Here is a 21,126-nt window from a genome sequence, read left to right as displayed (position 1 = left end):
AGGTAAAGCGATGCGCATTCAACTGGAAGGGCAAGTGGTAAGTGGGCAAATGGGTAATGAGCAAATGAAAACGCATCGGCCAAAACAAATTACACACAATGTGTTAAAAAAAAAAGGCTGCTTTTCTCCCCCTTTCGCTTAAGTGTTGAAAAGGGCCTCCCCCACCCCACCCAACAATTTTACCCCCTCTGGAGATCAGCGCAGTTTCCTCTGTCCGAATTTTAAAATCTGTTCCTTCTTTTGTATTCTTCCCGCTCATCCCATTTTTTTTTTTTGTTTTTTTTTTTTGCTTAATTTGAAAGTTGTTATAGACCAGAAATGAACATAAAATTTGAGTAATTATTTTGTTTTTATTTATTTTTTTTTTCTCCCATTTGGATCCATTTATGAAGAAATTCACGCATAGCTTAAATCTATTTTCGCCGAAAGATAAGAAGTCAGTTGTTCTCGCAGCGCAGCATGCACGCTAAGACGTGTTGCAATCATTTTTCTGCGACGCTGTGACGGTTGATCCATACACATCGATCATTTCGAAACGTCCTTGTGTTGAGAGCATATGTGTAATATCTACATGTGTGTAAAACCTGCACAGAATATATTTTTTCCCTTTCTCCTGTTCGAACCTTGAACACGCAGGTGCAACAATGATAAGGGAAACGAACTCGAGAAAAACGTCCTCACCACGAAAGAGTTAGGCACGAACGAGTTAGACACGAAGGAGTTAGACGCGAAAGGGATACCCTCAAATGGGGCTTCCGCCAGCGGGGTCACCCCAGACCCGATCTACGAATTGGGAAACGAAATAGAAGACCTTTTTGATGAAGATGTGGAGAACATCAAATTTAACGCAGATGAAATTTCTTCCTTTTTTCTGAAAAATAACCAACTCGAAAATGAAAAGGAAGAATCAGAAAATGTTTGTAGCAACCCACGAGAGGTGAACAGCATGGAGAGAAATCCCGAATGTAACAAAATAAAAAGTCTGTTCGATCCAGCCATCAGTGGACCATACGTCTGCTGCGTTGCCATTTTGTCCAAAAGAGAAAATGTCGAAATTGAGTTTATGCACCCAGAGATATTGAAGCCGCATGAAACAGAGCATATAAATAAAAGGAGGAACAAAAAAAAAATGAAAATCATAACCCCTTTTTGCGTATGGCATAGATACCAAGGGGACTGGGTAGAGGATGTGAAATTTTTAATTGCAGAAAGGATGTACTTGTTTGGGGAAACCAACACGGGGAACGTCCTCTGCGATTTTTACAATCACAAGTCTTGCAAAAATTATAATGAATACAATGTTATGTATGCCCCTAGTGGGAACAGGTACTACATGGTAGGGCTGAATTATATGCAGGACAGCAGTTACAACGAGATCCTGACCATTGCGCAGGTGCCACACTTTGACTTCATATACGAGAGGCTTTGCCCGGCGGTGCGGGCCGTCCTGGGGCAGGAAAGGGCCACGGATACAGCAATGGGTAGAGCGGACGGTGTAGTGCAGGATAAATCGCAGCCCTGTGTGAAAAATAAAGGGGATGCACAAAAAAAATACGGCGAGCTGATCACCTTCGTCGACAGCTTCGCGCAGGATAATCCATTTGATCAAATGGAGTTCAACGATTACTACGTGCATTTGTCCAAAGACATAGAACACGTTAACAACATAAAAGTGAAAAATGTTCTGATCATTCTAAAAGCAATGTTATTGGAAAAAAAAATTGTCATTTCATGTTCGAAGAAAGGAAATGGATGCAGAATGGTGTTGCTCCTCCTTTCCCTCATTCCTGACATAATAAATTTTGGATTCAATGTAAAAATTTATGAGGACAAATTTGAAGAATGGATAAAATTAAAACTCCCTCTAATTTTATTTCACGAAAAGTATGTTCTTCTCCTCCACATAAATAACTTGCAACTATTTAATGAACACGCAAATGGAAAGAACTACTTCATATCGACCAGCAAAGGTAGCGATGTATATTATTACGTAAAGAATAATGTAGACGTTTTGTACGAGATGGACAATGACGAGCTAATTGTGAAAAAGGAAAATTTAATGAATGCTTTAAGTTTGACAAAATATGAATATAATTATTTGAAGGGCCTTAACTCCATTTTTCAATCTTTGATTAATTTTTCTTCTCTTTTTTTTGAGACCTCCAAACAGAGCAGTATCATGGAGAATGGTCATACTGGGGGAGGGTTTTCCCAGGGGCACTCTACCTCTGCTAATGTATTGGACAATCGCTTAGGTGCAACAGATTGTCTCGACGGTGGGAATACCATTTGTGCGCAACAGAATGAAGAAGTGGACAAGCACACACGAGGTGGAGATGTGATCCCCGATCGGGAAACCCTTCCTTATAAGAGTAGTAACCATGAACGTAATAAACAAAATCATGTTGATGGGTGGAAGAACCCTGTCTTGGGAGAAGCCCAAGTTGATCATGATGAAGGAAAAAACGAATACATTGATGACGAAGATGACATATGTGTCCTAGACACAAAATCTGTGAACTTCCAAAAAAGCGAACAGAAGAGGTTTGACCAAATGGGTGAAACCGAAGAAAGGACCCAAAGTAGCAACACAAAAAAAAACGTATCAATGAATGATGAATCGGATAAGTACATTTCCAACTTGAGGAGCCATTTTCATGTGTATTTTAAGAATTTTTTTATGTCAAGCAAAGAAAATTACGAAGAGGGAAAAAAGGAAATGAGAGAACAGTATGAACTGAATTATAACAATGACTTTCTCCAATTATGGCAAGAAACAGAAAATTATAATTATTTCATTGAGAAGGATTTCAAAATGAACAAGTTTTTAAAAATTGCAGAACAGAATAACGTCCCATTTGACAAGCAAAAAATGGAGGACTACAAATTTGTGGATGATTTGTTAATAATCGACAAGAGGGATAATTCAGAAAGTGGAAAAAATGAACAAAAAAATTTTAAGGATGTCTTGGTAATATCGTTAAAGGGCTATGTGTACGAAGGGACTTTTTCCATTTTAAAAAATTGCAAAGAAGGGGTAGGCAAATTTTTGTATAACATACACGATATAACTTTTCACGGAGAATGGCAAAACGATCAAATAAATGGGTCTGGTCATTTACTATACAATAACAAATTCAAATATTTTGGAAATTTTAAAAATAACCTGTTCAGTGGAAATGGACTCTTTGTTGATAATTTGTTAAATCAATATGAAGGGGAATTTTCCAATGGCTCATTTAATGGGAATGGAAAACTTATATTTAACAGAAATACTTACATAGGCATTTTTAAAAATAATAATTTAGTAGGAAAGGGAAAAATATTGCACAAAAATGGACTTGTATATACGGGAGAAATAAAGAACTTTCTCCCCCATGGATATGGCTTCCTCTCCTACAACAGTTCAACCGTATTTGAAGGATACTTTGTTGAAGGGAAAAAAAATGGAAATGGTTTTTTAACCATAAATCAGGGCTCCATTTCGGATGAATGTTTCTGTATTGAGGGGAAGTGGAGTAATGATGAACCTGTCGTGAGAAGAAATTTCCATATTATTTTTCCAAACAAGGATAAGTACATAGGGAAAATTTATTTCCTACCCTCTTGGAAAGAAGACAACAGGAAGGGGCGGAATCTGTGGAGTGACCACCATGCCATGTGTCAGCAGATTCATCATCAGCTTTTTGAAGCCAAGCAATTGATAGAAAGTCAAATCGGTTTTGCGAACCAGGGTGGAGTACAATCCCCGGTTGACAGTTCGAACAACGTGGAGGAAAAACGGGAAAGCATTAGCAACGGAAGCACCCGAAACGTTACTGGCATCACCTGGAGCGATAGTACACACCCCATTCGCTGTGCGAACACGGCCGATTCTTTTATCCACCACAGTAGTGTCCTTACCACGGCAGGCAGTAAGAACTGTTTAGAATACCAGCATTGGGGGAAAAAAGACGCGGGAAGTCAAATTTTAAAATCCAACGATGAAACCCTCATTTCAACAGAAACGCAAAATAACGAACAGAGGCATTATCCCCCAGGTGAAGATCCCAACTCAGATCAGGCAAAAGTTATCAAAAAAAAGGTGCTGAAGGAAAAACTCGAAACTATCTTAAAAATGAAAGAAAGAAAAACGTTGAGGAAATGTTTCGAAATATTAGACAATTATTGGATATGCAACATAGAACAAAAGTTAAGGGAAAATAAAGATGTCGTTGAATATTTAAAAAAGAACAAAGTCGTTCTCGTTCCACATAGAGAAGGACTAAGTATAACTTGTGATCAGAAAAAAAAAGAAAATTATGATGGGAAATTTTGCTTAGGTATGAAACAGGGATATGGCATATCTGTCTATGGTGACACAAACAGATATGAAGGCTACTGGCACAGGGGAATGAAGCATGGTTCTGGACTTTTGTACGAAGGGGACAGTGTATACCATGTCAACTTTAGCTACGATAAGTTAATTGAGAAGAAGGAAATTTCGCCTGAGCAAGTAAGTAGGTTTAAGCCCCAAAAGGCAGCCCCCAGTGTGAAGAAACGAGGAAATCAATTTTTAATAAATCAGTCCTTCTTTCAGTATAGGACGCTTTTGTCCTCCACCGTGTGTCAGTACCTTTGAGGGCGCCTCCAGTTAGCAGTTAACGAAATGTTGGAAAGGCATTTGGAGCGTCTAAATGGTGAAGAAAACCCTGCTACGTCGCTCTACATTAGACCAGCTTTTGTTTTTAAAACGATGGGAACTCCTCCGCGAACGATGCATACACAGTTTTATTTCGTTAATAATGCAACGCCTAGATCAGGTGCTTGCTATTGTAACGGTGAGTTTAAAAGACTTTGTTAACGCAGCACATGTGGGTAACATATGAATGTTGAAAAATAAAAATGGGAGATGGTAAATGGAAAGATACGCAGACAGTTTTGTCGGCACCCACACATGCTTGTATTATATGCTCTGCGTTCCGCTTTTTCTCCTAAACTGATTTCCGAATGGGGAAAAAAACACTTTATCATTTGTGAAATACACACCTTTTTTTTTTTTTTTTTTTTTGTATCATTTTTGGTTATTTATTAATTTAATTTCTATGAAGACTTTAAAAATGGATGATCATAAAGTGAACAAATTGGAAGTAACAAGAACTAAGGTTGAAAAAATGTGAAATAACGTAAAATAAAGTGAACAAATTGGAAGAACGTAAAATAAAGTGAACAAATGTGAAATAACGTAAAATAAAGTGCAAACATGTAAAATAAGGCAAACTAAAGTGAACAAATGTGAAATAACGTAAAATGACGTAACACAAAATAAAGCAAAATAATCCACGTCTGCATGAACTGTTCATACATTTTTCTAATTGCACACGTGTACATGTATTAAAAAAAAAAAAAAAAAAAAAAGGCTAGCTGTGCAATGCAGCGATACTAGCTAGCCAAATCTTCTACACCATTTCATTTGTGAATTCCGGCGAATGTTCTAATTTCCCTTTTTTTCTCATAAGAACTGCTTCAAAACTTCAATAAATTTGTCATTGCGCAGGCAGTGATACTGGTCCAACGTTTTGTCAAAATGCTTATAAATTTCCTTCGTTCGGTAACTGGGAATTTTGGAATTGATGAACTCCACAATGTGTGTGTAGCACAAATGATGGTGTATAAAATTTAAGAAGAAGAAAACTATTTTGTACAATCTTTTTTTGCTCTGATAAATGGAATTGTTCTTTTTCCACTCAAGTAGGGATTGGAAGGCTACGTAATTTAAAACACTTATATCGACATCCTTTGCATTCATGTCCACAGTAAAAAAGGGTGGATTGTTCAACAAATAAATGTATGTTAATAACCACACGTTAAAAACTACATAGGGTGCTATGAAAAATATTAAAAAGTAAAATTGTCCAAATATGTAGATGGCCAGTCCGTACATTCCCAGAATTATGGTAAATATGAATGAATACAAATCAAAATAAATGGGTCCTTTTAACACTTTTAAAAAATCTTCGTTCAACGATGTCAGCAACGATTTTCTCGAATTCTCCGATGTATATGGCAGAAGAATAAAGGACGAAATGATACTTCCAAAGAAGTTATTTAAAAATCTGTTTTTAAAAACTAATCCTCTCTTGCATTCATAAACCAAGGAATATAGACTTGTGAACATGGTTCCCATGGGTAGCGCATATAATATGATGTGAAAAAATATAAATGAGAAAACAGAAATTAGCTTATTGCTCTCTATGGCTTCAACATTTTTAAACATGTTTGAAAATAAAGTTCCATTTCCATATTTGTTATAGCAATAGTATACGTGAATTAGCAAAATGGTCATCATGATTGCAAAATCTCTCAATAAATACGTGATGTACCTAAAGGTGGATACGTTTATGTAATCATTGCAAAGTGCTGTGAACGAGTTCATTAGATCTGTTACGTAGCTGGTGTCTTCTTTCTTCATTATTTCATTTTTAATATTTTCGCTTAATAATTTGTTTTTCTTCTCTAATTTTTTCGCTTCCTTTAGGCGTACTTCCTTGCAGATATTCTTCGCACACTTTAAATCCCATACTAATCCCAAGTGATAAAAAAATTGAATTACGTATTTAGTTGGGTTTATGCTCAGAATGTAGAAATTTTCGTTCATGGCATAGCAGTAGGGGAAAACATGATGGTAATTGTGGCATCCTTCTCCCAGTGCTACAAGGGAGGTAAATATGTTGTTTGAAGCTTTTATATCATTATTGTATGGTCTATGTCCAAATGAATGCGAGGCACTGTTGATTGACCATGTGGCATGTAACGTGATGATCCATCTTAGCGCTCCCAAAATGAAGAATCCATCCCAGAAATTGTTATACATAAAATAGGAATATATTCCCGGTATAATGAAACAAAAAAAAAAGTTAAAATATGGATCCAATTTATGTTGCAATAGGAGCAATGGGTTCTGTAATAAATCATCCATATATATTTCTTTCTCCTTCTCCCTCACATATTTTGTCTTCTGATATAATAACCATCCAACATGGCTATAGAAGAACCCATATCTAATGTTATGCGGATCGTACTTGGTATCACTATACTTATGATGTAGGCGATGATTTTTGGACCACGTTATTACGCTTCCTTGGTTTGCAAAGCTGTTCAAAATTAAGAACAGAACCTGCACGAACGTACCCGCTTTAAATGATCGGTGGGACCACAGACGGTGTGCGCCGAATGTTATGCCAAATCCGTTTATTAAGTAAAATGATATGCACTGCAAGGGGGGGAAGGGGGAGAGAGGATGCAAAAAAACAATGGGGTGGACAAAACATGAGTGGTACAAACCAGCGCAGACGATGCGACATGGGGATATATATATATATATATATATATATATATATAACAACGTGGAAGCACACAAAAGCAGTGCTTACCTGAGCGCACAAGGACCTTCCATATTCATGGTAATACAACTTGATCATGCCAATTACGCCAAATATATGGAAAAACAAAATGAAAGAAAATAGGGAGGATCTGAACTGCTTGTGGTACGTATATATATAGTTCACGAAGACAATGTAGGCGTAATATACGTGGAATACAATAGCAAAGACTGAAAAATTATGAATTGATCTTGAGTTATCATTAGAGGTGTATAGTATTTTTGTAAAAAATAGACTCAGCCATATCATATAAGCAATGCTCAGGAAGTGGTTAATTCTTTTAAATAACTTTATGTTTGTATTATTATGATAAAAATTGCTAGCTAAAGAAATCAAACTTTTGCTGAGCTGTAACGTTAAATATACCTTTATAATCATGACGTTGTGAATATATTTCCAGAAAAAAAAGTAGAAAAATACATAAAATGTTTGCGAGAAAAAAAAGTAAATCCAAATCATATTTGATTTTGATCTGTCTTTTTTTTTCTGAAATTCAAGGATATTTTTTTTTTTCATATATTCTTCTTCTTCTCTTTCTTTTTTCTGGACTTCTTCTATAATTTCTTTTTCCTTTAAGATCCCTTCATTTTCTTTTATACTTTTTTCGTTATTTAAAATCTTCTTTGCTAACTGTTCCAAGTGTTTCGAAGTATCTCCTATCAATTCATATTCATGTCTGTACTCGTTTTCATTTTCTTTGCTAATTTCGTATTTGTGGATAAATCTATTCTCGCCACTCGCTGATTTTTCATTTGTTTCTTTCTTATTGGTCCAAAGGGACTCTAAAAAGGCACACAGCTGCGTAATGTTGTACACATGAAGCAAGTTAATCCCCAAATGGATGTTCAGGTCAACGTATTTCAAACTTAATAAAGATATGAGAGTGACCAATAGTCCCTTGGCAACATTTACAAAATGAATAAACTTATGGGAGAAATATTTCCTGAAAATATAGCAGGACGCCAAAAAAACAACATATGTTATATAAATAATTCCTACATGTTCGATATTCAGAAATCTTTTACTAAAAGCCTCCCACATTTTTCCCTGCAAGTGGTTGAAATTCGTTTCCGCGTTTTGTGCTTTGTAACCCATCGATTACTTTCAACGTGCTTTTCTCTTCACTTTGGTGAGGTCAATTATTTAAAAACAAAAAATTCTACTGAACACTGTGTTCGTGTACACATTTGCATGCAAATGTGTACACCTGTTATTTGGTTAAAAGGACACACTGCATAATTTTGTTTTTCTCCTTCCTGGAACGTGTGTTTACGCGTAGCTATTAATTTATTTTTTGCGTGTTTGCACACACGCAAGTATATACGAATAACGTTCGTACAACTTTTTTCCCCTGAACAGCGTGTGCTATGCTATAAAAAGGGAAAATGACTCCTCTTCTTAACAGTCACATATATATACGAGCTGCACACATATTCATATATACGTTTATAAATCATTGACAAATTTTACTCCAACTATATGTATAGTGTTTATTTCGTGCCTATATTATACTTGTAAAATTGGATTTTTTTTTTTTTTTTTTTTTTTTCATTCCATTTTGTGAACAAAAAAAAAAAAAAATGACACTTTTTCGAATAGCAGATTTTATAAGGTTTTGCATACAAAGGAAATATGCAAATGACATGTCACTTTTACATATTTTGTACTTACATTTATATATGTGTGTATGTGCTTGTACACGTTTTTACAAGGTTACCATATATATGGTCCTTTAGCATGTCATTGCACTTTTATAAAATTCCACTCACGTGACAATTATGTATGTGGTTTATTTTCGCATGCGGTGAAACGGTTAATTTTTTCTTTTAATTTTTGCCCGTTCTTGGCTTAATCCAATGGTTGGTTTTGTAGAAAATTGCATTCATTTTTTTAAGCGTATTTTTTTTAGTTTTATACTTATGTTAATGATAAAAAAAAATGCCTTAAGTGTTTCTTTCAGTTTTGCAAATTCAGCAAACCCGCACAATCGTGCACTCGACCAGTGCCATGTGTGCACATGCATAAGAACACATGTGTATACAAATTACGTATGGATATATGCTGCAAAGATTTTTGCAAGCACACCGTACACTCATAAAGGTTCTCACCACGTGGCGACAACACGAATTCGACGCATACATCCTGCCCTTTTCTAGGGACGCTTTGTGCTTTTTCACCCAAACATATCAGCCGCTGACTCGACGCAACGCGCCAGAAAAAAAAGCAGATATATATAGCAAAATAAAGCAAAAAAAAAATATATATATATTATTATAAAAACCCACGTGCGCATTCCTTTTTGTCACAATTTTTACGAATTAATGACACTGAAACAATGTTATTCGAAGGAGTCGTTCTCTTTATGAATAAAAATGTGCCTTTTTGCAGGGCACCTTTCTCTATGAGCATGTCGAAATAAAAAAAAGGGGCTTTAAAACCTTTTGAAGAGGCAACAATTTTGTTTTTCCCGGGCGTACGGGGTGTTTGCACACCCGATCGATGGCATTTATTTGTTTTTTTTTGTACACATTTATTTACAAAAACAAACAATTTGTTTCGATATGTAACGAATTGGTGAAGACAAACGTTAGCGCCAACGGAATTGATTCACGTGTAAGTGGCACATTAAAACGCAAACACAAAGTCCAAAAGGGGAAGGAGAACGAGAAGTAAAAAGAAGAGGCTAAAGGGGAGCTTGTCTGACAACGCATGAGAGACACAGCTTTACACACGAAAGTTAACACAAAAAATACAAATATAACAGGAACAAAACATTTGTACAGTTTTAGGGAAAATATTTAATTTTGAGTTCCTTCATTTCGTTAATTAACTGATCTATGGCCTTTTGTCTTTGGTCCATCGTTTCTTGGAGCTCTTTCACTGTATTCGAGTGTTCTTTATACATTAAAAATAGAGTATCATTTATCCGTTCGCTTTCGTTTAAAAGAAAACTACTTAGTTCGTAATTTTTGTTCAAATCAACGTGTAGGTTGTATACTGAATTGGGCAAAGGTGTAATATCCCCCAAAAAGTCGCCCCCCAACGATATATTCTTTTTTCCATTTTTGCCTATAATTCGTTGAAAAGAGGGAAGAAGGAAAAGGGGAAGAAGCAATTTGGGTGAATGGCGAGCGCTTTGGTTTTACTTCGTTCGCTTTTGTTGAGAGTCCGGCTTTGCTTTTTCCCCACCCCTTTTTTTTTTTTCACAACGCCAGCAAGGCTGAAACAGTCCATATGGTGGCAAATAATTTACACCAACGTGTTGTGCGCGTGAAATAGTAACGCTATGGTGGGGGTGATAATTAAAAAAAACCTATTTTCCATTTTTTACCTTTTTTTTTCAAATTCGATTTTCCATAGCTTTTACAATTTAGCAAAACGAGGATGATAAATATGAGAAGAGCTACTTTCATTTTGACTTTCTTATATACTATAATAGGGGGAGTGGGAAAAAAGAAAAAAAAAAGGGAGTTATATATATAATTAGCACGTATTTTGATGCAAAGCGCAATTTGCATATGTTATACTCAATTATGTGAGAAACGTCGCAAGGACGTCTTCTCCTTTAAAAAGGACAAAAATTGTTAGGGAAATATTTCGTTTTTTACTTTTACACTTCAAATAAAGGCACGACGAATATATATATATACGTGTATAATTTGAGTGGGAAAAAAGCTCTGTGCGATGATTTAACGCAGTTTTGCTTATTTGTAAAATTCCTCTTTGCGATATAATAGTGTATGGTTAATTTATCCAGGTGTAGCCTTTGGCATTCATATGTGTATAATATTGCACATTACACATTGTATAAATAATATTATGTGCATATAAAAACGTTCATTTGTTTATTATTAGGGTTTACGAATGTCATTTGGACTCTTTTGAAAAGGGGGAAAATATTTTTTTCCGTGTAGCAACACCTGCCTCTTCAACATATGCAACCTTACGGTTAATTGTTACCATACAAGCGTATCTGCTACTTATGAATTTATATTTAGCCTTAAACGCTCAGGTGTTTATTGTATATACATAATAAGCAGTGACCTTTTTCCCTTTTACCCCGACTGGCAAAAGTCACATTACATGTGGGATTACGCGCGCCTTGTGCATAAAATTCGACCTTTTAAAAGCTTTTGTTTAGCCAATAAAAGTGCGGCAAAAGGCAAAGAGAAAAAAATGTACCATCACTAAATCGCGCAACCCTATTATGCGCTTATGTTACAGTTGGTCAAGTTAATGCCATTATTATTCCAAGTGCGACTTTGGTAAAAAAAAAATTATGCATTACATGCAGCATATTTATCGGGTTTACCCATATCTGGTACACTACACGAACAACATAGCGTATCGCATTTTTGAAACGCCTTCGGCATATATGTATATAAAACAGTTTACGCATCCATTATATTTAAATTTATTTTTCACTTTTTTATTCTTTTTTATTTTTTCATTTTTGCTATTCATTTGTTTTTCCCCAGTTTTGAGCTTCTTCCCATTTGTTGCGCAAAATTGTATGACTTTTTTGACTGCATATTTTTCTATAGCACAAAAAAAAAACGTACATAAAAATATAAAAAAAAGGGAAATTGTTTGCAAACATTTTAATTTTAAACTTTGGGCTTTTTTGTGAATTTTTGCGTATATTTGTCTTGTTTTAAAAAAAAAACAGTTTCGTTACGTATAAGTTAAACATAGTTTTATACTGAACTTTGCGCTTGTTAACCTAATACGCATAAACGCAAACAAATACGGTTACAATTCGTACGCTTTATATTATATAAATTATACATATAACCCCGTACCACCGTTTGATTATTATCATCCAAAATGAAAGTATACAAAGACGTGTTCACCAACGATGAAGTATGTTCTGATTCGTACAATCAAGAAGACCCATTTGGAATTGCAGACTTTCGTGAAATCGCCTTTGAAGTGAAATCAAATAAAAGAATAAAAGGAAATGAAGACTATGGCATTGCCGATAACAGTGAAGAAGCAGTAGATGGAATGGGTGCGGACGTAGAACAAGTTATTGACATTGTTGACTCCTTCCAATTAACATCCACATCTTTGAGCAAAAAGGAATACAGTGTTTATATAAAGAACTATATGCAAAAGATTCTCAAGTATTTAGAAGAAAAGAAACCAGATCGTGTAGAAGTTTTTAAAACCAAAGCTCAACCACTCATTAAACATATTTTAACAAATTTTGATGATTTTGAATTTTACATGGGAGAATCATTGGACATGGATGCAGGCTTGGCCTACTCCTATTACAAAGGTGAAGAAGTTGCTCCACGTTTCGTTTATATATCAGATGGGTTATACGAAGAAAAGTATTAAGTCCACAGTGTGCCTACAATGCAGCATACCATGAAAACGCACAACAAATAAAATAATTGTATAATAATACAACCTTTCATGTGTGTATATACATAAATGAATGGCCATTTATTCAATTTATAATTATAGCATGTGCAGTTCGTAAGAAATATGGAAGGACCCCTCTACGTTTGCCTCTTTTTTTTTTTCCCCCCCCCTCTCCGTTGCTATATACATTTGTGCGAATATATGAAAATGCGTGTAATTTTTCAAGCTCAACAATAGGCTTTAATTTTATATCTGAGCATTGACCCGTAAAATTGTTGCAAAAATGTTGCAAAAAAAAGAGGCGAATTAGCATTTAGTTTTTTTCCCTCATGTTTTCATTTCATTTGCATTTTTGAGAAAACATACATGCGGCATACCCTTCAAATGAAAATACACATTTTAAGCCTTAAAACTTTTGTAAAGAAATTTACGCGTACAAATTTGAAAAGAATAGCGGCTAATGTAGCATGACGCTGCACACACGTGTGCTTGTTCTCACTCGAAAATTAAATGGACACACGCATTGGGTTTTCTCCCTGCGCATTTTTTATGCTTTTAAATTGTAGCCATATACGTTCTCCTCTAAACGGTAAAGTTTACTGGGCACATTTTTATGGCCACTTTGAAATGGCCGCCCATGAACATGTTTTTCACCCTGGCCACGACAATGGGAACACGCTGCACATCTTTATTGCATAAAAAGATAAGCAGGATGACAAAAAAGCCATTTCAAAGAATAGTCATCATCACATGGTTAAACTGTTCCTATTATATTGAAAGCAATTTTATTTTTCTTAGGATGATATAAACAAACATTCATATTGCAAAGGTTCACCTTTTGCGTGAACAACAAGTAACCCTTGGTGAGTTGTACTTAAGAGTTACATTTCCTTTTTTCCGTTTAACATAAAACATATAACGTAATGCGCCAAACTTTTTTTGCCCGTTGGAGCACGCTGAAACGGCCTTTTTTTGTCGGAAAATAAAATATTTTTCAAAATTATGATGCAGTTTTTCCTTTCTACCAAAATTGTTTGCGTGTTTTTTTGTCCTTTAATGCAATACGGGCATAAAAATAACACATAGAAGCATTTTTTTGTTAAGGCCATCATTACCACGGGCGAAAACATCCGCGTCGAAATTTTATTATATGTACAGAAGGTACAAGGAGAACCGCATATATGCTCGACATGTATGTACATGCGAAACATTCCTTTTTTCCTTTATTTTACTTCTTATCCTTTTCAAAATGGCAGCAAAAAAAAAGGCGTGTACCGTTGTTGCCGGTCACTTGTTCATTCCTTATGCTTTCCATGTCAAACTTTGCAGCTGCGTTTGTTATAGCATGATTTTCATGTATAAGGCTCTGTTATCTGGCGTTTATCATCTTAAAATAAAATATTAAAAAAAATAAATTTTAGTAATATTTTATTTATCAGATTTTAATTTTACGCAAATGTTTTCTTCATCGCCTTAATAGCTATATATTAATGCTGCAGTCTTCGGTAAAGAAGACGTCGGAAAAAAAAAAAAAAAAGAAAGAAAGAAAGAAAGAAAAAAAAAAAAAAAATTATATTTATTTTTGTCAAAAAAAACAGAAAAAAAGGAAGGCAAAATGGCGGGGCCAAAAAGTGTAGTTTTGTTTTGTTTTTTTTTTTCACAACAAAAATCAAACTAGCCAAAAAAAGAAAAACATGCCACTGCATGTACGTACCGTTGTATACCAATACGGGAACGTTTTAATTGCGCACGTATTGCATGAAATTATATAATTCTATATATATGTATGTGATGGGTATATATGTAGTAGTACATATGCATATATAAGTGCATAATATGCGTAATTGTTAAGAAAGTATATTCGATTCGTGCCCATCAGGAAAAATCATGAATTCGCTCAAAAGTAAGCCTTTACATACGTATGCTGTTTAACGAAGGCCACATAATCTCTAAAGCCATTTATTTTTACTTCCAAATTATGTGGTTCATGCGGCACAAGCGAGCATAACATAGTGAAATGATGAAGCATATGGTTATGTACATATATATTTTTTTAAATGTATTGCGCCGCTTTATTTCAAAACGGCAAATGCGAAACAATAGTGAAAAAATTTCATAGCGTTTTTAAAATTAAGAGCAACAAAGCTCCTCCCATTGTTGGCTACTGCCGTTTAAGAGCAAAGCATATGGCACAATGTGAACGTATGTACACGCGCACCGCAACGTGTTTTGTCTCATATTTCATTCAATAAGTGGAAACGAGTCAGCAGAATTGCCTTACTCATTATTTACTTTTTTAAACCAAATAAATTTAAGCAAAACGTCTTGACTTCACCGGCAGTAGGCACAGGGGTGTATTGCTGAAATTAATGTGAACAATATAATACGGACAATTCAAAATTTTCTTTGCCCAGTATTCCGTTATTTTAGGGTTATTGTTCATGTTCTCATTTCATCTTTACTTTTCCGCAAAGCATATTTAAGAAGTACATACACAACAGAGGTTTAAAGTGCCTGTTCTGTTTGATGCCATATAAGTCGTTTTTCCATTTTGTTATCAGATTTTGTTCCCGTTTTTTTACAGGTTTTTTACGCATAAAGAAAAAATTTGCTTAAGAAAAAGGTTGTACACAAATTTATAAAACTTTCTGCATACATATAGAAACGCACATTTAAAGTAGGTTTTATTCTTTTAATAAAATTGCTAAATGGGGAATAGTGCTTCAGAACAATCCCGTATTATGCAGCACACGAAAAAAGGGACACGTTACCCAATTTGACATTCCCTTTTTTTGAAACTGCCGTAAGTATAACCCCCATAAATATTCGTTAAAGATAACACTTTTGGTAACACGTATTAGGACTTTATTATCATAAAGTACAACTTAAAATGAAACTTAAAAAAAAATGTAGTATGTATATCTGTTTATAATCTTCATCATGTGCAGGGTTTTCATAATTTACCCTCCCCTTGTTCCCAAGTACATACATCTCCGTTAGACAAGGAACAGAACAATTTGTCCTGTTCTAGTATAACATTCTACAAAAGAGGAAAACAATGTTATAGAAAATAAACACCGGAAGTAATATAAGCAGATGGTGTTTTTGTTATATTTTACTTTGTTCATTTTGCTTTTTTTTTTTTTTTTTTTTCTCCCTCTTGGCACTCTTTACCTTTATTGCGAATTCATGCTTTAACGCCCGAACAAACTTCTTTTCTAAAACGTCAAATCTAGGCAGGGGAGAAAATGAAAATTATGAGGTGTGAGCAACAAGCTGTATGTGCTGTGCACTGCACACTGTGTTGCTAAAAAAGTGCAAATATTAAATTTAAATTATTTTACATTTTTATCGTGTGGTCTTCTGAGGCTATAAACAAGTATTTGTTATGCTTGTCCATTGGGCATTTGTTTGCACTTGATGGTCCTAATTGGCAATTTAAGAAAGAACAAGTAGGTAAAAAGTATAATACGAAAAAAAAAAAGAAAAAAAGACACAAATAGAAGCAGAAATAGAAATATAAGTACCAAAATGGTAAAACGAATGTCTATCCTAACCTGCGTCTATGTTTATGAAGCATCTGTTGGCTCGGATGTCCCAAATTTTAACAACGCCACCAGAGTCACAAGAATATACCCAAGTTGCCTAAAGGTAAATGTGTGAACATTTTATTTTTATATATAAACTTTATTTTATTTATCAACATTTTTCTTATTTTTTTTGCTGAACTCATTACATCTGCGTTGAAATTAGCATAGTTGCACGGGAAATTATGTCCATAGAAGGTGTTTTCGCAGAGGCCACTTCGCATATCCCAAATCGATACCTGCGTAAAGGCGAATATAGATATATTTTTCCTTTTTGAACACAAGGCAATAAAAAATAAAGGAGAAACATTTTGAAACATTTACAAGTACTTTTTGAATTACCGTTTTATCAACAGACGCACTGACGAGGGTTCTATAAGTTGGGTGAAAGCTTATAGAATTTACACTGTCTACGTGCCCCCTTAAAATTTGCCTTTGCCTTAAGCTATTTATGTCGAATATTCTAATCGTCTGATCCATGGATGCGGAAGCAAAAAAGTTTCCTAAAAATTAAAGGTAAAAGGTTTTGTCTTATTTCGCCCACATGGAAGCAAATTAATAAATCTGCATATTTTATTGTGCCCCTTTTCGATTCCATGGGAATGTGCAAAAACTTATGCTCCCATCTGCTCAAGCGCAAGTGCCACGAAACATGTTGGAGTGATACAAGTTATATGCTCAAATGTACATATGCATAGGCACAAGTTCATATTTTTTTCTATAAATTTAAAACCTTCGTAATGGAACGACAGACTCCACACGGGTCCAGTTGAATTTTTAAAAGTGTGAACGCATTTTTCCTTAATCATATCCCACAATTTTATTTTTGAATCTCCACCAGAAGTACACAAGATATTTCCGTCCTTATTAAAGCAAATATCGCCTATCCATTTTTTGTGAGCTTGTGAAGCCATGACTAATTCATAATTAGTTACGCTCCATGTCTTCCATTTTCCATCATCTCCTCCGGTTGCTAACATATGTACTTTGTCGTTGTATGAAAGACCTAACACTGCATTATCATGAGCATTAAAATATTTTGTAATCTTTAATAAGGAAACACATAAATGTGGACTTTCGTTATCATCATTTTCGCTAGGTTCACAAGGACAACTTTCATTGTTAGGCCAAGGGGTGTCTTCTCTTTTGGAAGTTAGTTTCGCTAAATCGTTTTTATCCTGTTTTGACACATCTGTCTGCAACGTATTTGTTTTCTTCTCATTTATGGACGAAATATTAGTTATTGACTTGTCTAATTTGTCATTTCCTAGCAAATCTTTCAGCTTCTCTATATATTTATTTAATCCTTCGATTTTCGTGTCCCGTTTTTCTTTTTCCAGAGTAACTAACATTTTTTCTTTAAGCAGAGACTTTTAAAAAGAGCAAAAGAGGTGATATATGATGAGTGTTAAAAGGTGTATGGAATCATGCATATATACACGTATATATGGGCACGACACTTTTATGCATTTGAAAATATATACTTAGCTAAAAGCTTTAGGCTAATTCGTTAGGTTAAGAAAGGTACATTTAACGTATCTATATAATTACTTCGTATTTGGCTTTTATTTCATCTACAGAATTTTGAATTCTGTCTATTTCCTTTTTTTGTTTTTGTATTTCCTCTATTAAAAATAAAAATTAACAAGTTAAAATTATCGATGTACATAAAAATAATGGATGTTTTACTAATTTCGAAAATTTAAAGAGCCTAAGAGAATTAGTGTAGACAGTACTATTTAGAGTTTCCTTTTCCTGTAGAACTCGTTTATGGTGCATTAAGTAGTAATCTCTTTCTTTTATTGTCTTCTGAATTTTTTTACTGATATTTTGAAAAGAAACGAACGTGTAAATGTTTAGGTACGTCCCAGAATGGCATAATATAAAAATGTGTTATAGCACATATATTTTTTTTTTTTCCTGTCTCTTTGCAGTTATTACTTTGCGTCTTCCAAAGAATTTTGAACTTCTTTTGTTAATTTTTCATGGTTCAAAAAATCATTTCTTAAAAGCTCATTCTGTGTAAATATGTTTTCGTATTTCGCTTTTCTCAACCTGTTGATGTCATCACCAAATTTTTTAATGTATTCTTTCTAACAGAGAAAAATATAAATGTATTTTTATATTCATGAAAAAGAATGTTCACGCGTCATATATTAATAATTTGAAAAGAACAAAGAACGTAAAAAAATGATCACAACCATATAACATTTTTAAAAACACAGAAATGTGAAAAAACGTGTATGTTCAACCTCAAAGACTTCAAGCGATTCTATAAATTCATGTTCAAGCATGAAGTTATAAATGAAAGACAGGGCCATAGGAAAATGTTTTTCATCAATATGATGACTTCTTGAGCTTCTTTCCCCTTAAAACAAGTAGAAAGAAATTTTAGACATAAAAGTAAATGTAAAAAATTGTAAATTGGCTATCTTACAATGGTTAAATTGCCTTAAACAAAGAGTACATGCTTCTGAATACTGCTGTATACACTTTTATATCCTTCTATGCTCTTATTTATTTAATAATAATGACTACAGGGAGTGCATATATATATTATTTTTTAAAGAATGTTTTTCCCTTGCCTGAATTTGCTTCATTCTTATTGAAACTCGAAATATTAACTACTTTAGCATTTTTTAGTAACTTTTCAAATTTTTCTGAATTATCACTGTCAGATTCTAGACTTGATTCTAAACTTGAATTGTCCTCGTGTATTTTTTTAATTTTTTCAGTTTTCACATTATCGTCATTATCAATGCTTTCTTCTTTGTTATCTACTGTTGTTTCTACTAGGGATGTTGCATTGTATTCTTCGTTTTCCATTTGGTTTATAGTGTCCTCTTGTCTCTTTAACGGTTTCCCCTTTTTTGAGGGTTTAATATTTCTATTTTACTAGACATCAAAATTTTATGACTGATGTACCATAGAATATTATGGATTTATGAAAACATTTGTTTTTACTTCTAATGCGCTTATTTCAATGAAAATGTTATGCCTTCTCTTTACTAATATATTACTTTATTTTTTTTGTTCGTAATATATTTTGCGAGACAATATGAATGCGTCCATCCATTTTTCTATTTTATTTTGCACATAGTTTATTAAATGAACGTATGTTTAAGTGTTTACTACTTTTTTCACTAATTCATAGATGCACTATAGATTAATTAATTTGATAAATCGTTTCCTATATTTTTATTTCCCAAATGTCCAATTTGGAAATTTCTAAAGGAAGAATATAAATTCGTATTCCCCATAGAAAAAACAAAAAATATATGCGTCGCATAAGCAAAATAAATACTGTTCAAATTTGTAGAAATATAAAGGCAAATGAAGTGTGTGCAAATTTTGCTAATGAAAAAAAAACAAGATCATTATTCTATAAGTATAATCCATAAATAAAGAAATGCATAAAAAGTAAAATACTTACAAAAGGACAAAATTTAAATAGGTTTAAAACAATTAAAAGTTTTGTGTCACAAAATGAAGGGTCCCCGTGTATTAACTTTTTATGTCTTATCACATGTCATGAGGAAATAACAGGAAAAATTGTTTAGGCTAAAAAGGCAAGTCCCCAAATTTTTTTTTTTCCTTTTTTTTATCTTTCCATTAATTAAAGTACGCATATCATCAAAAATTTCATAATGCTGTTCTGAAGCATTATATTGATCAGTGTTTCCTTTTATGATTCCTCCTACGTTTTTTTTATGAGCATCTATCATAGACAAAGATTGTTCTCTCCTTAACTCATTCTCAGAATCAACAAGTAAATCATGTTCCTTACCTGATTTCGCAGATGATTTTCTATTCTTTTTCGCAGTATAACCATTAGACATTTTTATTTGGTTCATTACATTATGTTTTTCCAGCAGTGAATATTTAGTATCTTGCAATTTTCTGTTATTTTCTTCAGATATCCTTTCTGAATTTACAATGTTTTTATTAATCTGAACAAGATTAAGTGTACCGTTATCTACCATTTGCGTTGTATTGGAATACAGGTTATTTATAATGGTAATATTGTTTTTTGATTTTATATGTTTTTTCAACTGTAATTTTTTCTCCTGTTCATTTTTAATTACGTTGTACATTAAGTAGTCAAAATGCTCTAATTTTCTAATTGCTCCATGTGTATTAGTATTTTGTAAATTTGAGTATATGCTGCACATTTCCCCTTCAGAACATGTATTTTGCAAGGGTTTCACCTTGCTGTGACTTTCAAAATTTACCGAATTAAAGGGTTCAACGTTTGTTTCAAACATATTTGTATCAACATTTTGGGGTTCATGATTCTTAGTATTTCCTTTTTTTTCGTACATGTCTTTTTTATTTTTCGTTTTTTGTTTTTTGTTTCTTAACGAGAACACATTGTTTGTGCCTTTAAAGTTTGTGTTGAATATATCACTATGTCTAGCGTCTATAGGGTGTAGAATCTTTGTAAAGGAGTTGTTGATTATGTATTTACTATAACAAAAGGGAATTGCAACTGTCTTATTTTCTAAAGGAATTATACTTTCACGTGTTTCTGTAAATACTCTATGCTCATTCATTATCTTATCCACTTCTCCATTGGACTTTTTATTTTTACACAACAAATTCATTTTTACACATTCAGAAATATCACTTAAAATTTATGTGGATTTTTCACTTTCATAATGCATAAAAAAAGGTATATTTAAAAATGTTATGGCTAATGATACGTGGGGGAATATGAATATTACAAAAAATAATTTAAATGAGATATA

At 33.6% G+C, this 21,126-nt stretch overlaps 6 protein-coding genes across 6 annotated transcripts; 2 read left to right on the top strand and 4 right to left on the bottom strand.

Moving 5' to 3' along the window:
- Positions 1–318: 318 nt before the first annotated feature.
- AK88_04791 (uncharacterized protein) lies at positions 319–4,621 on the top strand (the record flags this gene model as incomplete). Its single annotated transcript, XM_012482395.1, has 2 exons — positions 319–335; positions 637–4,621. 2 exons carry the CDS (start codon positions 319–321, stop codon positions 4,619–4,621), a joined length of 4,002 nt encoding a protein of 1,333 aa, XP_012337818.1.
- An 870-nt stretch (positions 4,622–5,491) lies between these two features.
- On the bottom strand, positions 5,492–8,516 carry AK88_04790 (uncharacterized protein; the record flags this gene model as incomplete). Its single annotated transcript, XM_012482394.1, has 2 exons — positions 5,492–7,252; positions 7,413–8,516. The coding sequence occupies 2 exons, from the start codon at positions 8,514–8,516 to the stop codon at positions 5,492–5,494; spliced, it is 2,865 nt and encodes a 954-aa protein (XP_012337817.1).
- Positions 8,517–10,206: 1,690 nt separating this feature from the next.
- On the bottom strand, positions 10,207–10,834 carry AK88_04789 (uncharacterized protein; the record flags this gene model as incomplete). The annotated part of the gene is made up of 2 exons (XM_012482393.1): positions 10,207–10,490; positions 10,753–10,834. 2 exons carry the CDS (start codon positions 10,832–10,834, stop codon positions 10,207–10,209), a joined length of 366 nt encoding a protein of 121 aa, XP_012337816.1.
- Positions 10,835–12,248: 1,414 nt separating this feature from the next.
- AK88_04788 (uncharacterized protein) lies at positions 12,249–12,764 on the top strand (the record flags this gene model as incomplete). The annotated part of the gene is made up of 1 exon (XM_012482392.1): positions 12,249–12,764. The coding sequence occupies one exon, from the start codon at positions 12,249–12,251 to the stop codon at positions 12,762–12,764; it is 516 nt and encodes a 171-aa protein (XP_012337815.1).
- A 2,980-nt stretch (positions 12,765–15,744) lies between these two features.
- Positions 15,745–19,204, bottom strand: AK88_04787 (uncharacterized protein; the record flags this gene model as incomplete). Its single annotated transcript, XM_012482391.1, has 12 exons — positions 15,745–15,831; positions 15,966–16,023; positions 16,136–16,217; positions 16,349–16,436; positions 16,528–16,617; positions 16,721–16,881; positions 17,112–17,748; positions 17,930–18,003; positions 18,115–18,200; positions 18,320–18,471; positions 18,631–18,746; positions 18,991–19,204. The coding sequence occupies 12 exons, from the start codon at positions 19,202–19,204 to the stop codon at positions 15,745–15,747; spliced, it is 1,845 nt and encodes a 614-aa protein (XP_012337814.1).
- Positions 19,205–19,890: 686 nt separating this feature from the next.
- Positions 19,891–20,982, bottom strand: AK88_04786 (uncharacterized protein; the record flags this gene model as incomplete). Its single annotated transcript, XM_012482390.1, has 1 exon — positions 19,891–20,982. The coding sequence occupies one exon, from the start codon at positions 20,980–20,982 to the stop codon at positions 19,891–19,893; it is 1,092 nt and encodes a 363-aa protein (XP_012337813.1).
- Between the last annotated feature and the right edge of the window lie 144 nt (positions 20,983–21,126).

This window comes from Plasmodium fragile (genome assembly GCF_000956335.1).
Source record: "Plasmodium fragile strain nilgiri unplaced genomic scaffold supercont1.76, whole genome shotgun sequence".
Classification (NCBI taxonomy): Eukaryota; Apicomplexa; class Aconoidasida; order Haemosporida; family Plasmodiidae; genus Plasmodium; species Plasmodium fragile.
This window is presented reverse-complemented; position numbering and strand designations above follow the sequence as displayed.